We start from the raw sequence: 16,845 nt of genomic DNA on the forward strand, positions 1-16,845 counted from the left end.
GCATCCTCAATTGGCTGAAGAAAGGCCCCCCTTCTTTCAAACTGAAAAACCATTAAGGTTTTACTTTGGGAAGATGACAAGCCTTAGAAGCACTATTCAACTTTTTTTTTGGCATCTTTCCCTGGTAATATTGCTAGAGGACCATATTAAAATTACTTCCTGATGACATTTCTCAGTGCAGTGATATAGCTGGCCTGGGTCTTAAGGAAAATGTTAGGGTTCTGTTAGTCCTTAACCAAGGCAGCTTCTATTTTCTCCTGTAAAAATATTTAAATTATGGGAACGCACAAAGTAGTCATTGAAGCCCTGCTCCATATGTTTATCTGTTGGCCTTGCTCCTGTTCAGGCTGTCAAGCGGGATGTTTATTTTATCATTGTTAGGGCATCCCTCAATCTACTTCCTTTCCAAAAGCAGAATTCTTCCATGAGAGTATTTTAGGGAAGGAAATGGTTGACTACATGTATCAAATATTTATATTTAGTCTGGAGACCTGAGTTCTGTTCCGTGCTCTGCCACAGACTTCCTGTGTGACCTTAGTTGAATCATTTAGTTCCTTTGTGCCTCAGTTTCCCATCCATAAAATGATGTTAATACTTCCTTACGTCCGATGTTTTGTGAATATAAATATATTAAAGATTCTGAAGTGCTCAGATACTAGGGTAATGGGCTATATAGATATATACCAAACAATGTTTTGTATATAATTCAACTTTAGGGAGCTCTTGAAAGGAACTGTTGAGGTGTGTTGGATCCAGTGAGATACATGGGGATGAAGCATGCTTAGCTCAAGAGCAATGTTCTTCTATCTTAGAGGTGCCTCAGAAGGCCAAAAATCTAAGAATTAGGGGACTTTCCTGCATGATTTACATTGGAGACCCAAGAGTGAGAATCCGATAGTAACATCGTGCACTTCTTTAAAGAGAATTAATTTCCCTTTTAGAACTTTGAAAAATGTTCTGCATGTGTGGTGACATGAAGTTATTCCAAGTTTGACCTGCTCTTTGAATGAAGGAGGAGTTGGGGAAGGTGTTGTAAAATTAAAACCAGGAAGCTCAAACCAAAAGCTAAATTTGCCCTTGTATATTTTTTCCTTAGTTGCCATTTGCTGTTGAAAGGGATATGCTCAAGTTGTCTTAAAAAAAAAAAAAATTGAAAAATAAGATGAGGCTTCATTCTTCCCATTTGTATGTCTGCAGCTGTAATAATTTATGATGAGGGCTGTCAAGTGATTAAAAAATTAATCTCAATTGTGCTGTTAATAATAGAATACAATTTATTTAAATATTTTGGATGTTTTCTACATTTTCAAATATATTGATTTCAATTACAACACAATACAAAGTGTTCTCAGTTTATATTTTTTATTACAAATATTTGCACTGTAAAAAAACCAAAAGAAATAATTAATTCACCTAATACAAACACCATAGTGCAATCTCTTTATCATGAAATTTGAACTTACAGGTGTAGAATTGTTTTAAAAAAAACCCTAAAAACGGCATTTAAAAAATAAAACAATGTAAAACTTTAAGGTCTAAAGTCCACTCAGTTCTACTTCTTGGTCAGCCAATTGCTCAAACAATTTTTTTACATTTGGAGGAGATAATGCTGCCCGCTTCTTGTTTACATTGTCACCTGAAAGTGAGAACAGGCATTCACATGGCACTGTTGTAGCCGTCATTGCAAGATATTTACGTACCAGATGTGATAAAGATTCGTATGTCCCTTCGTGCATCAACCACCATTTGGTCAACTTGAATGTCAACTGTGTTTGTGGTTTCTGGTGTGGATGTTATAAAGAATTGCACATACCACCAACTAACTTTGTGCATAAGTTAAAATATAGGCATTGGATATTAATGGCTTTTTGGTTTCTATATTCACTAGTTCAGAGTTGTCCCAAGTGTCCAAGAGGTGAAAAACTCTATCTGATTAGTAGTCTCCTAAATTGAGCCATCGTTCCAGGGTTCCTGTTCCTGTTTCACAGACTTCATTTGATACCAGAACAGTGTGATTCCCAGACTGGCTTACCACAGTTTTGTTTTCTTTGCAGGGTGGAAAGTGTCACAAGCATCGAAAGGATCGCTTGCAGGATCTGATTGATATAGGTTATGGCTATGATGAAACAGACCCTTTCATCGATAACTCTGAAGCTGTGAGTAAATCTCATTTAAGCAGCAATAAAGATGTGAGGCGGTACTTATTTTGAAGGAGGGTGAGGGGAACATACTTTTTATTCTGTGTGCATGATATGAATCCAAAAGACAAATGACTTCAGGCACCCAAGAAACTATTATTGTATTAATTTTTATGGTCATTCACTGGCATCATTGCATCAGAAGATCAAATGTTCACTGTATATTAAAATAAATTCTTTGCCTTGTTACTATCCCATAAATTATTAAAACCCAGTGATTTTAAAAATCAAATTGACTTCCTTATTGATGCAATAGTTCACTTTATCATACTTCACTCAGCTTTGTTAGTGAAATTAGACCAGCTTTGTTTGACTAGGTCTCCCATTCCGGCAAAATGCTGGTATATTTGGGTTTCCAACACTTCAAAAGAATATTTATTTAGGTTCTTCTCCTCCTCTCCTCCAAAAACAATCACCTTGTTTTCATTACCTTTAAACATTTTGTTATTGAAATACAGTAACTCCTCACTTAGTTATCCCCTTAATGTTTTTTTGTTGTTAGTAGCTAATCAATTGTAGAACATGCTAGTTTAAAGTTGTGCAATGCTCCCTTATAACGTTTGGCAGCCACCTGCTTTGTCTACCACTTGCAGGAAGAGCAGCGCATTAGAGCTAGCTGGTGGGGGCTTTTAACCAGGGTGGGCGGGCAGCCTTCCGATCAGCTCCCCGCTCCCCTAAGTTCCCTGAGCAGCAGCTGCCCAGCAGGCTACCAATTGTCAGGCAGTTCAGCTGTCCCTCCCCACACTACCATGTGCTGCTCCTGCCCTCTGCCTTGGAGCTGCTCCCAAGAGCCTCCTGCTTGCTGTGTAGGGTATAGGAGGGCTAATGTCTGGGTGTCCCCCTCCCCATGCCCCCCTGCTTATCCCTTGTCCATATAGAGCAGGGTGGGGACAGGACAGGGCTCAGGATGGAGAGAGCTTGCTGACCGCAGCTTCTGTCTCAACTTCCTGATTTTTTTTAACGGCAATGTACTTAGTGGTGTCAGCATACTTAAAGGGGCAATGTGCATCTCTCTGTTTCCCACAGACAGGTTCTGTGTCTCTGTCTGCCATACTGTCTCCCCTCCCTCCATTCATGCTGTCTTGTAGAGTATGAGGCTACATTAACAACAATGTGTTAACCCTTCAGGGCTCAGCCGAATGCTAGTTCATCATTTCGCAGTAAGGCATTCTCCAGGAAATATCCCACCTTCTTCCACCCTCTAACTTCACCATCTCAGCCAAGCTTCACAATAATCATTGCAGTGTACAGTATAAATTGTTTGTTTAAAACTTATACTGTGTGTGTCCCTGTAACCTAATCCCTCCCCCCTATTTAAATTAATTCTTATGGGGAAATTGGATTTGCTTAACATCGTTTTGTTTAAAGTTGCGTTTTTCAAGAACATAACTAAACGTTAAGCGAGGAGTTACTGTAAGTACATAAGGAGTACTGGTGATAAGCAGGTATAGTTTAACAGCAAGGTTCAATAGCTTATTTAACCTAAACTTCAAAAACTAGACATCCAGTTGAAATGAAGTAAATAGAAGCATTAACTCAGTCCAGGTAAAATCTTAGATGGAAATTAGGCTATGGCCTAGTCTACACCTAAAACTTAAGTCAGTCTAATTATTGTTGCTCATGGTGTGTGAAAAATTCACACCATTGAGCCAGCCTAAGCCCCGGTATACACACTGCTAGGTCAACAGAAGAATTTTTCCATCAACCTATCTGCTGCCTTTCGAGGGGGTGGATTTACTACAGTGACAGAAAAAACCCTTCTGTCACTGAAACAAGTGTCCGTGCTGCTGTAGCACTTGCAAGGTAGACCTATCCTAAGAGAGTATTTGAAGAGAAGCTAGTCAGATATAAAAACAAATAGCAGGAAATTCTTTAAGCATATCAGAAGCAGTAAACTTGTGAAGAATTCACTGAATATGAGGCAATCAAGGGAGCAAACAGGCTGAGGGAAATTCTGTTACTCGGGATAAGTGAAGTGCTATCCAGGCAAGTAAAAGTATAGGGCTTCCTGCCTGCAGTACAAAGGCAATAGCAGCGCTCTGGGTATAGGCTGAGTTGTATTAAGCCCAGCAGTACTGAGCTGCTATTCCTAGAGGAAGGTGGCCAGAAGGCTTGAGAGAGAATGGAGCAAGAGAACTGAAGTGAGTCATAGCCAGAGGGAAGGAGAAGGAAATTGGACCCAAGAGAAGTGCATTGGTTGACATATGTCATGCAAAGCCTCATTTGAATGTGGTGTTGGTTAGTACTTTAATTAGAGGCAGAAATTAAGACTGGGCTTTTTAATGATAGTTATGTGCTCAGATGCAATTAGAATAGCTAGAAAGACAAGGGACAATTGATATATTTTTTTTTTTTGTTTTTTGTTTGAGGGCCACTGTACATTCTTACTGAGCTGTGAAACTGCCTCGAATAGCAGTGTCTATTGTAGGGTGCTCAGGAGATCTCATATGAGGATGACTTCATTGCCCTATTTAAAGGAAGTCAGCCAGCTCCCACCCACCTCTGTTCATTTGCTGCCACTACAGAGAGCAAAGTGAACTTGCTTTCATTTCCTCAGGCTAGAACTTCTCTTAGTCTAGCTTGATATTTACAAGAAAATTGTTAATTTAGAGTAGCATAGGACAGTTTAGTGAAGACACCCCCTCCTATGTCTTGGGAACCTGTCAGGTCCCAAACCAGGCTAAACTAAAAGTGACTTGAATGACCAAATCAGCACCATCTATTCAGGTCCCAGTAACCTTGATGGTGATTCAGGAAGCCTAAATTTGGGTGCCTACCCTCACTCAGCACCACTGCCCTCTTCTCTGACACCAGACCTATCCTCCATTGCCCCAGTCTTGGCACTGCGATCCACTCAGAGGCCCATCTGGCTAAAAGGAAGGAGAAGAGGAAGCACATCTCCCACAAGAGAGACATAAGCAGAAGAAAAGGAGGAAGTGCTCTCTCGATTCTGGAGGGCCTGGAAGACACTTAAAACCGTACTTAAACTGTCACCTCTTCTCTGCATACCACCAGAGCTAAACATCTCAGCACCAACTGGACTCCTCATTGCTTCAGATTCTGATAAAACTTTGACCTCTGTGTCCGAGTAGGGAATCCACCATGGAGGCTACTAGCCACCCCACCGCATGGTTTGCTGCCTGACTTTGCTGACTTCTCCAGTCTCGATCTGGAACTGCTGGAGGGTCCCTCAACTTGACCTCAAGATTCTGGTCCTCATTCCTTGCCTCAGATCCAGACAGTCTTCACCTCGTCTTGTGGCCCTACATATGGGACTCCATGAAGGACCTGCTGGAGGCTGCAAGATCAACTCTGACCTTCACACTGACATTAGTGCCAATACTTCTTTCAGCACCGTGTCCTCCTCTAGCATCAGTCCTTTTACTAACATCTCTATTCCTCACTTGATGTCAATGCAAACTTCCTTACTTTTACCAGATTCCTCAGATCTGCAGGTAATCCACCTACAGTCTGAGAAATACAATGAGATTTCTTCAGAGGAACCGTATAAATCACCATTAGAGAAACATACAGATGGCACCTCACTAGAGGATCAGATTAATGCTTCATCTCTTTTTCCCTTCTGACTAATAAATGTTTCAGAAACTATTGGGTACTGGCAAATACTCCAGCTAGCTGCAAGCAGGGATCACAGCACTGGAGAAATCCTGTGATTCTCCCTGTTGAACATATTACAGATGGAGATTGGGGAGAAACTGCCTCTGCCTATTGGCTTCAGCCTTCTCAGTGCAGCCCAAAATTATTTCATTTTATTTTTACTTTTTTTGGCCCTGCCTGTATCCAAGATAATGATCGGATATACCCTGTACTAAAAGACACCAGTTCCTGCTGCAGCAGCATCCTTTGGCAAACTCCATGATTGTATCTGCAATATAGGAGATTTAAGGGGAACAAGGCATCTTATAGGACACGTAAGTGCAACACTCTCGTCAGAGAGAGATGACATGGATGTTTTGGCAGGAGAGCTTACTTACCTGGTTAAATAGGCCTTCGAGTGGTCAGCTATAAAGCTGTGTTGTCCCACTACAGTTATGCTTTGTTTGATGTCACAAGCCCCAGCCTTGAATCCTTGTTCATGGAACAGAAGGAAGTGGCCAAGACTGTTGTCACCAATAGTTGTTTGCTTGCTTGAAGAGCAGCCTGGGTTGCCTTAGATGCCAGTGCAAGGAAAATGGCCACAGAAATGGCTCTTGGAAGGTACTTCTGTCTGAGGGCTTCTGGTCTTGTACCTGAATCCTGGGGAGGGCTGGGGAATTCCCTTTTGAGGGCACTGCCACTTTTAGTGACAAAATGATGAAGGCCTAGAGATGATCATGGCCACTCTCCACTCCCTACAATTAACACAGTCCTCTTCCTCAACTCTGAGATTTTTTTCTACCTATCATTTTGCTTCCAAAGACAAGCTCCTAGGCAACACCAAGGGATACATCCCCAGAAGTGATATCAGCCATCTCTTAAACCTGCTATTGGCAAATAACCTCAGCAGTACAGAAGTAGGCTTTCTCCCTGTGCATCCTCACAGCCATCAACATCAGCTTCTAAACAGCAATTTTGACTGTATGTTTGTAGTGTACCATGCCTCCAGTCTGCATCTCCACTCCATTCATTCACACTTTCGGACTTTGTCTTTTTGCAGCATCTGTTGCATGATTACTTCTGATTGCTGGTTACTGAACACCATTTGTGACAGATTCCATCTAGTTCTGCACATGACTACCTCGCCACCCTCACTTTTCTCTTCAAACACCCATCCTATAAGAGAATCCTGGTGGAAGAAGTTGATTTCCTTTTCAAGAAGTGAGTCAGAGAGGTGGGACACTGTGAACAGTGTCTGCAGGAAAACTCGGGGAAAGTGAGACAAATCCATTTCCTGATCCCCAACAAGAGCAACTTTGAGACCCTACCTTGACCTCAGGTTCCAAAACAGATATATAAAAGCATTCAAGTTCAGGATGCTGTCTCTAGGGGACATCTCTTCCTTATACCAGAGAATAGGTGTGCAGCCCTCAATTTAAAGGATGCCTGCTTTCATCTGGCAATCAAACATGCTCACATCAGGTATGTGAGATGGGGCACAAGATGCTACCAATTCAGAGGCCTTCCTTTTGACTTGTCTACAGCCCCAACAAGTGCCTCACAGTAGCTAGTGCACACTTCAGACACCAAGGAATATTTGTCTACCCGTACTTGGATGATCGGCTCCTGAGGGCTAACTCACTGAGGGACCTCTCCTCAGAGATCACTACGTGTGCAACTCCTTCCAGTCTTTGTGACTGTTAACTGGAAGAAATTGACACTTCAACCTATACGAAGAATCCATTTTAATCAGAACAGTCCTGGGCACCACTCAGGCCAGAGCCTTTCTTCCACAAAGTTTTCAAATTCAAGACCCTCCGGCAATTCTCAGGGATTAACAAGTATGTACTACGTGATTTTTTTTTTTTCCTCCTAAGACTACTAGGCCTGATGGTTTCATCACTCTGTCACACCCTTTGCTTGTCTGAACATGAGACTTTTACACCACTGGCCATGCCAAATGTACAGTCTTCAAAGGAGACTATTCCTTCTCAAGTGCTCCAATAGCTTCATTAGTGGGAACAGACAGTACTGCAATACAAATAATTCACAGGGGCCATGTCCTCCAGGGAATACCTTTTGCTTTCCCCTCCCTTAACATTGTAATCCTCGCCAATTCCTCCAGTTTGGTCTGGGGTGTGCATTACCAAGACTGCCAAGGACATAGGCCAGGAAACACTTGAGAATCTACACTTCTTATCAAGATACTGGAACTTAGGTCAGCTTGGTGGCCTCTCAGAGCCTTTCAGCTATCTTTGCAGCACTGTATAGTACACATGCTTACAGACAATACCACTGTCCTGTGTCACAGCAGCAAATAGGGAGGAGTATATTTGTAGCTCTTCTTGCTTTCACAAATATCTTTGGCTGTGGTGCATCCAAAGCCGGTCAGTAGCTCTTTGCCTTGCAGGCAAGGCAAACGTATGGGCAGGACTTGCTTTGCAGGAAGTCTCAGGATCATCAATAAAAGCCATCCTTGAATCCAGCAGAGCTAGTGTGCTATTTCACAGATAGGCCCAACCAATAATAGATTTGTGACCAAACAAAAGACCAGTTGCCAAGTGTATTGCACAAGAGCACTCTGAGACAAAAACTTTCTTAAGGATGTTTCTCTGTTGGGCTGGAGCCAACATCTTCTATATGTCTTCCATTCCATTCTTGATATTCAAGGTCATAAGAAAATCAGGTCATACTGTCAACATCCTATTAAAAGCCACAAGGTGACCTCATTAGCACTGCGGGTGGCCCAGAGAACCACCATACCTGCTGCCTTCTATCTCTGGATGTTTGTCTCAATAGCAAAGGAAGATTCTGCATCCCAGCTCAGAGATGTTCCATCTTGCAGTGCAGAGGCTAACTACCTGACAAATGTGGACAGTTTGATTTTGGAGGGTTCAGATGTCCTTTTACAATCCAGGACTCTATCTTCTCTATCTTAAAATGCAATATGCAAAAATGGAAACGGTTGACTGTCTGGGCCATAGGTAAGGGACTCACTCCGTCTCCAGCTGAGGTCCTTGCAGTTCTAGAGTACCTCCTACATCTTAAGTTTCAGGACCTAGCCATACTCTCCATAAAAGTCTGTTTGACAGCAATATTTGCTTTCTTGCAATTGTTAGGGACAAATCCATCTTCTCATATCTGATGGTATCCAGGTTCCTTAAAGTTATGATAAATTTACTTCCTGCCTCTCCTTTTATGACACCTAAATCTCGTTTTAATGAAGCTGATGGGCCCTCTGTATGAGCCTTTTGCACAAGCCTCTTCAACATTTTTTAATCAAAACTATCCCTCCTGATAGGTCTTGTCCCTTCTAGAAGCATGAGATCAGTGCTCTGATTGTGCACTAGTATATGTTTGAGTGGCTAAGACAAGATCATTGTGATGCCCCATCCCACTTTATGCATGAAGCTGGACTCAAATTTCCACCTATCTCAATGTATTTCCCCCCAATCCCATTCCCACTTAAGAAACTTGTCTACATACTGTAGATGTAGTGAGGGCACTTTCTTTTTGGGTTAAAAAGAGACATTTTTAGAAAATACTAATGGGCTATTTGTAGCATTTGGGGAGAAATGCCATGTAGAACCTATTACCAAATAGACTTTTATATTGGGCTAGGTGGTGCATAGAACGCTGCTACATGTCAGCTAGGAAACCAGTACCCCTTGATTTAAATACCCATTCTGCAAGACCCACTATGTCATGATTTGCCGAGCAGCAACTTTAAGTTCAGTGCATACTTTCACAGACATTGATCCTTGGATTTAGCATTATGCTCTGATGCATAGTTTGGAACGCAGTGCTACAGTGCATATTTAGTGAAGAACTCCTTGCCTGATGTACTTCTGGTAGAGCACTGTTTGATGATCTGCAAATTAGAATACTCAGAGGCTCTCAAAGAGAAAAAGGTTACTTACTAGTCGCTCTGGTTCCTAGAGTTTCCTCTGTGTTCATGCTACCTCTCCGCCTTCCCCTGTACATCTGAGCCATACATAACACAGCACTTTGCGGTTGGGAGATGTGTCCACACTACACAGTTTTGTCGGCAAAAAGTAGCTTTTGCTGACGAAACAGTGGAGGTGTACATACCACAAAGCTTCTTTTGATGGCAAAGTGACAAAGCATCAGTGTAGTTTCTGCCGTTCATTACGTCAACATAACTGGCCTCCCCCAGTATCCCACAATGTCCACTATGACCACTCTGCTCACTATGCCCCTCCCCTTTCAAAACTCTGGGAAACTTTGACATTCCTCAGGGTGGAGAGCTCTCAGAGCTGATAAGGATGCAGCTCCTGGTATCTTAGGAGTCTGTGGGAGAACTCAAAGGGAATCACAGAACTATTAATGTGAAATCAGCTGTCAGGCAGAGTGGGCAGGTGGTGGGACAGTGTTAGGGGAAGAGGCTGCTGAGCACAGCTGGGGACTGATATGGTGGTGGGTGTCCCTCTCCCCCAGGATTGGTTGCTTGGGCTGCTGTCTGAACTAAGACAGCTTGCTGACTCACTCTCCCCCAACATACACTATCTCTCACATATACACTCCCCACATACACAATCTCTCGCATGCTTCCCCAAAACATGCTGTCTCCTTCCTACACGTGTGCTCTCTTTCTCTCTTCCCCCCCATACACGTCAGTTGAAAAGCAGCTGGCAATCTAGTAGGATGCCCATGGAATGATGGGATTGAGAAACCTGCATCATGTGACACTGTATTTGCCCCAGGAGGCATTGCAAACCCTTCTCAAAGTATCCTGTGGCCAGCTGCATAGTGGGCAAGCTTCCCAAAGTGCACTGCTCTCTGTTTCGATGCAAGAGCTGCTAGTGTGGATGTACTCTGCTGCCAGACACAAGGATCATAGTGTGGACATGCAACAGCGGTTTAATTAAAGTACTTTAATTGAAGCAGCATAACTTTTGTCAACACAATTCTGTGGTGTAGACAAGGCCTAAAAAAGTGCACTGTTACCCTCACCCGAGCTCTCTTGACCACTTCTCAATAGACACAACTTTTCAGGGCACATCTGTACCTTGATGCCAGGAGTGTCATATCCTAGGAGTGTGAATGCACAAAGGTGTGTCTTGAACAGTTACTAGCAAGTAACTCTCTCTCTTTCTCCCCCCCCCCCACCCCCCCCCCCAAGCAGGACAAAGTAGGTGGTATAGTAACTTCTAGAACCTGGCAAATGTCGTGGACAGTTAGTTTAAGATGAAGAATGAAGCTGTGTTGCAAACTACAGTCAGATAGTTCAAAGGCAGTTGTTTTTGCCAAGTGAGCCTGAGTAGGCTTTATAGTAAAATTTAACAACAATTTAATTATTTGCTATTTCTATAAAGTGTAATTTGATTCCCTTTTAGAAGGGAAAGGGCCTCTGTAGTACTTAATTCAGCAAGGTACTTAAGCAGGTGTCTAAATTCAAGCACATGAGCAATTTCATTGACTCTGAGACACCTGAGGTGCTTAAAGTTAGCCATAGGTTTAAGTACCTTACTGAACTGAAGCCTTTGGTGCTGTTAGGGCCAGGAAGCTTAACATAGTGCCAAATATTAATTTCCAAACTAAACATCTGTATTTAAAAAAACTACACACCAACTTGGTTGACCTTTTTTTACAAAGAGAAATGTCTGGAAAACATCAAATCACCCTGAGTTCCTTGGGTTTAAAATTAAACCAAATAAAAATAAAATCCTAAATCACCAGAAGGCAGTACTGATGGCCCTGAGCCAAGTAATCTTAAAGCATGTGGTGCAGAAGAGTATATTAAACCAATGTGAAAAACTTAAGACACTTTCACAGTTAATGGAAATCTAAATACACTTGTACCCCGATATAACGTGACCCACTATAACATGAATTCGGATATAATGCAGTAAAGCAGTGCTCTGTCTGTATCAGAACTGAGACTTATAGTTCTCTTACATTAGAGACAAACCTAAATATTTCTGACTGAGATTCAGACATGCTAAATATAAGAACAAAAATAAGGAGCCTTTGCACAATAGTCCAAAACAGAATGACTAGTGTGCATGATTGTTTAAAGAACTGCCTTTAAACAGTCATGAGCAATTAATTTCATTTTTAACTTTTGAGAATGAGTCCGCAACCCAAGAGAGGGACAGCCTTTCTTAAGGCTGGCCACACTGCTTCAAGCCAGTGATCCATCAAGCCCAGTATGTTGTCTTTTGACTGTGGCTGATGCCAGATGCTTCAGAGGAAGTGAACAGAACAGGGAAATATATCTAGTGATCCATCCCTTTTTGTCCAGTCCCACTTTCTAGCAGTTAGGTTTAGGGACACCCAGAGCATAGGGTTGTGTCCCTGATCATTTAGGGTAATAGCCATTAATGGACCTATCCACCATGAACTTATCTAATTCTCTTTTGAACCCAGTTATACTTTAGGGATTCAAAACATTCCCTGGCAATGAGTTCTACTGGTTGACTTCTGTTTGTTTTAAACCTGCTGCCTATTAATTTCATTGGTTCACCCCTTGTTTGTGTGTTATGTGAAGGGGTAAATAACACTTACTCCACACCATTTATGATTTTATAGACATATCATATCCCCGCTACTAGCCGTCTCTTTTCCAAACTGAATAGTCCTAATCTTTTTAATCTTTCTGTGTATGGAAGCTGTTCCATAGCCCTAATAATTTTTGTTGCCATCTCTGTACTTTTTCCAATTCTAATATGCCTTTTTTGAGATGGGGCAACAAGAACTGCACACAATATTCAAGATGTGGGCATTCTATGGATTTATATAGTTGCATTGTATTTCCTGTCTTATCTAGCCCCTTCCTAACGGTTCCTAACATTGCTTTTTTGATTGCTGATGTACATTGAGTAGATATTTTCAGAGAACTATCTGCTATGACTCCAAGATCTTTCTTGAATGGTAACAGCTGATTTATACCCCCATCATTTTGGAAAACACAATCTCAACTATACATACAATGTGCACTACTTTGCATTTATCAACATTGAATTTCATCCACCATTTTGTTGCTCAGTTTTGTGAGATCTTTGTAACTCTTCTCAGTCTTCTTTGGACTTTATCTTGAGTAATTTTGTATCATCTGCAAACTTTGCCACCTTACTGTTTACCCTTTTCAAAATCATTTATGAATATGTTGAACCTCACTGGTTCCAGTATAGATCCTTGTGGGACCCTGCTATTTACCTCTCTCCATTGTGAAAATGGACCATGTATTCCTACCCTTTTCTTGTCTTTTCAACCAGTTACTGATCCGTGAGAGGACCTTCCCTCTTATCTCATTATTCATGTCTTTGCTTAAGAGCCTTTGATGAGGGACCTTGTCAGAGGCTTTCTGAAAGTCCAAGTACACTGTATCCACTGGATCACCTTTGTCCACGTTTGTTCACTCCCACAAAGAATTCTAATGGATTGGTGAGGCATGATTTCCCTTTACAAAAGCCATGTTGACTGTTCCCCAACAAATCATGTTCATCTATATAATAATTCTGTTCTTTACGATAATTTTAACCAATTTGCCTGGTACTGAATTTAGACTTAACAGCCTGTAATTGCCAGGATCGCCTTTGGAGCATTTTAAACATTTTGGTGTCACATTAGCTATCCTCCTGTCATGTGATACATGCTGACTTAAGCAAAAGGTTGCATGTCACAGTAGTAGTTTTGCAATTTCATATTTGAGTTCCTTCAGAACTCTTGGGTGAATACCATGAAGTCCTGGTGACTTATTACTGTTCAGTTTATCAGTTTGTTCCAAAACCACCTCCACTGATAGCTCAGTCTGGGACAGGACCTCATATTTCCGCCCTTAAAAAGAATGGTTCAGGTGTGGGAATCTCCCTCACATCATCTGCAGTGAAGATTGATACAAAGAATTCATTAGCTTCTCTGCAATGGCCTTGTCTTCCTTGAGTGCTTCTTTAGCACCTTGATTGTCCAGTGTCCCCACTGATTTTTGGCAGGCTTCCTGCTTCCGATGTACTTAAAAATTAACAGCAATTTTTTTTTTTTTTTAGTATTTTGCTAGTTGCTCTTCATTTTTCTCATCAGAAAACCATATCTAAAGTTTTAGCTTCTATGGTCCTGTGATAAGAATTTTCCCCCTAGTCTCACAGCGAATGAAGAGAATTAAGACATTTCAAAGAAATCATTCGGCTCCTTTGCATTAGGAACAAGGAGGAACAAATTGATGAGGGACCAGATATTTTTCATCCAAGAGTTCTTTCTCACTAGGGACCAAATGTTCTTCATCCAAGAGTTCTGAAGGAGCTTCAGAGTGGAATAGTTAAGCTACTCCCAAGATTATATAATCACATAATCAGCTAATACAGTGGAGCATTAAAAGTTAGCAAATGTTGTACCTATTTTTTTAAAAAGTCATTTGGTGTGATCATGGGCGTTATAGATCAGTTAGCATTATTTCTGGGTTAGGTAAACTGGCTGAAAAGAAAATTAAATATAGAATTATAAATTATGCACGCATGATATGATGGTTACAAACCAGCATAGCTTCTGTAAAGGAAAGTCAAGTCTACTAGAATTTTTTTGAGCTGGATGAATTTTTGTGGGCTTTCAAAAAGCTCTTTGACACTCTTTCACAAGCCACTTTTGAAACATCAACTGGTATATTTTTGTCCATCTGTGTCTCACTGATCTTGTTTGCTATTTGCTTGATTGCTTATTCAACCACTGGATAGTTTACATTCTACTTGTTTGGTTTTATACATACTGAATGAACGCCTTTAAATTTCTGTTTGTCTGGTTGATTGACTAACTTTCTGTGGCATAGTTCCTGCTTTTCTCTGTCATCCCACTTCTTTCATACAACTCTCTTCTCCACTCATATCAGCACTTCCTTCCCAACCCTCAGACAGTTCACTCCCTGTTTTTGCTTTCTTCTCTCTCACTGCCACCATTACCTGGCCTGGGATGACATTTGTCCCAACTTTGGGTACCTCCAATCTCCCTGCATTCTTGCCCTTGACATCACTTGCATCCCCATTCCTTTGACCTTACATATTCCAACTTCACTAAATCTACTCCTGTTCCCAGTGGAATGCCCACTCCATCTTTTAAAAGATAATCATCATTCACAGCCTTTTCTTTTCCAACTTCCTTTATCTTCTTGCATCACTGAGTCTATGAAGAAAGTTACGTGGCTGCATGGAGTTCTTCCACTACAAGTTCTCCCCTTGTTGATTTTTATGCCTGAAGTCCCTGTTGCCTGTTTCTACTGTTGATTCTCACCTTAAACCTCTCTCTGCCTTTCATTCTACCTGCCTTCCACTTTCTCTCCCTCTAACACTACCTCCCCCTCCCACTTCCATTATCTATCTTGTGACTTCAGTGTGCTCCAGTGATCCCCATTTCCTCTCGCCTCCTAACCTCCTTTCCCTCACCACTTTTGTGTCCTCCTTCATCTTCATTTAACCTCTTGCCTTTTTCTCCAGTGCCTTCTCCATTTAACTCTTTTTACCTATGACCTTATCAAATATTATAATTTACAAACACTGCCACATTAATCTCCAACTCTCTACTGGATCCCCTCCAGTCTGGCTTCTGCCTCCTTCATTTTGTTGAAACTGCTGTCATCAAGGCTTCTAGCAACCTCTTCCTAGTCAAATCTTAAGATCTTTTAATTCATGTTCCTCCTTCTAGCACTCAACTGCTTTTGATGCCATTGATCATACCCTCCTTCACATCTTAGTCACCCTAGGCTTTTGCTATTCTGTTCTTTTCTGGTTCTTGACCTACCTCTCCTGGCTTTTGTTGACCATCTCTGTCTTATTATTCATCCTTCATTGTTCTGTTCTTGATTTTTTCCCCTCCTCATTTTATCTCTTTTCATGAAGTGATCTCATATGCTCTTATGTCTTCAGTTACCATCTCCATCCCAGTGACTCTCATTCACTTGTTAGCGCCTAATTTGTCTCCATCTGTTCAGTTTTGGATCTTCTCCTGTCTCCAACATTTCCTTTTATTGATGTGTCTCAGCTCAAGCTGACATAGGCAGAGAACAATTCCTTTTCTTTCTTGCGAGCCGCCACTTTCTCCATTTCTTTCATATTTGACAAGCATCAATCTCCCTGTTGCTTAGGCCTGTATCTTTGAGGTCACCTTTGACTTTTCCATGTCCTATGTCTAATACCTCTAAGGCACATCCAAATGCTGTCTCTTGTTCTTTCAAAATAGTTCACAAATCCATTTGTCTGTACACTACAGTTGTGATAGTTCTTGTAATCTTTTCTCGTAGGTATTGTAAATGTCTTCTCTCTGGACTCGTAGTCACAGGTGTTGTACAGATTTCCCATTCTTTCACCACTCCCCATAAAAAATGCTGTCACCAATATCACATTTCTCACCCCTCAAGATGACCTTCTCATCTCTTCCACTCCCTCTTCCACTTCATCAATCTTAACATGCTTGTCTCATTTTCATTGTCCTTTCATGCTACTGCTCAATGCCCCACTCTTCTAGTCCTCTTGCAAGCACTTCTTTCATGATACTCTATGGAATGTTGTTCCTGAGTGAATCAACAAGACTGCTACTCTCTGTGTACAGAACCTTCTTGAACATACACTGCTAGCAAAATATCTACAAGAAATTGATTGAGTGAGGGTAAACAAAGTAGGAATAAATCTATAGTTACCAACATGGCCTGTCAAGGATGGTCTGGGTGTACTTGGTCCTGCCTCAGCTCAGGGAGCTGGATGGACTTGACTCCTGAAGGTTCCTTACAGCCCTACATTTCGATGATTATATTGCATAAGGTTAATTTTGAGGTGGTATAGTGTTTTATGCTACCATTGGTGGTATGTGATACATTTGTGAGCTAGGAATTGTAAGATGGTAACTTTTATGTTCTGTAGGCTACTTGAGAAGATAATGAGGCACTACAGATGACTCTCAAAGCCAGTTGAATGGGCAACATGATGGTAGATGACATTTAATGTTGACAAAGTAAAGCACGGTGGAAGTAATTATATGAACTATTCAGAGACACTGCTGAGTTCTAATTAAGTGTAATTACACAAGAAGACAACCTGGGTATCATTGC

The 16,845-nt window shown here is 41.4% G+C and overlaps 1 protein-coding gene across 5 annotated transcripts in view; it reads left to right on the forward strand.

Moving 5' to 3' along the window:
* UBN2 (ubinuclein 2) overlaps nucleotides 1-16,845 on the forward strand; it is a 120,806-nt gene that overhangs the window by 18,977 nt on the left and 84,984 nt on the right. For all 5 annotated transcript variants that reach the window (XM_050953778.1, XM_050953787.1, XM_050953784.1 and 2 more), the window contains exon 3: nucleotides 2,055-2,156. In XM_050953778.1, coding sequence (XP_050809735.1) covers nucleotides 2,055-2,156 — 102 coding nt within the window. The remainder of the gene's footprint in view (nucleotides 1-2,054; nucleotides 2,157-16,845) is intronic.

This window comes from Gopherus flavomarginatus, chromosome 1, assembly GCF_025201925.1.
Source record: "Gopherus flavomarginatus isolate rGopFla2 chromosome 1, rGopFla2.mat.asm, whole genome shotgun sequence".
NCBI classification, from domain to species: domain Eukaryota; kingdom Metazoa; phylum Chordata; order Testudines; family Testudinidae; genus Gopherus; species Gopherus flavomarginatus.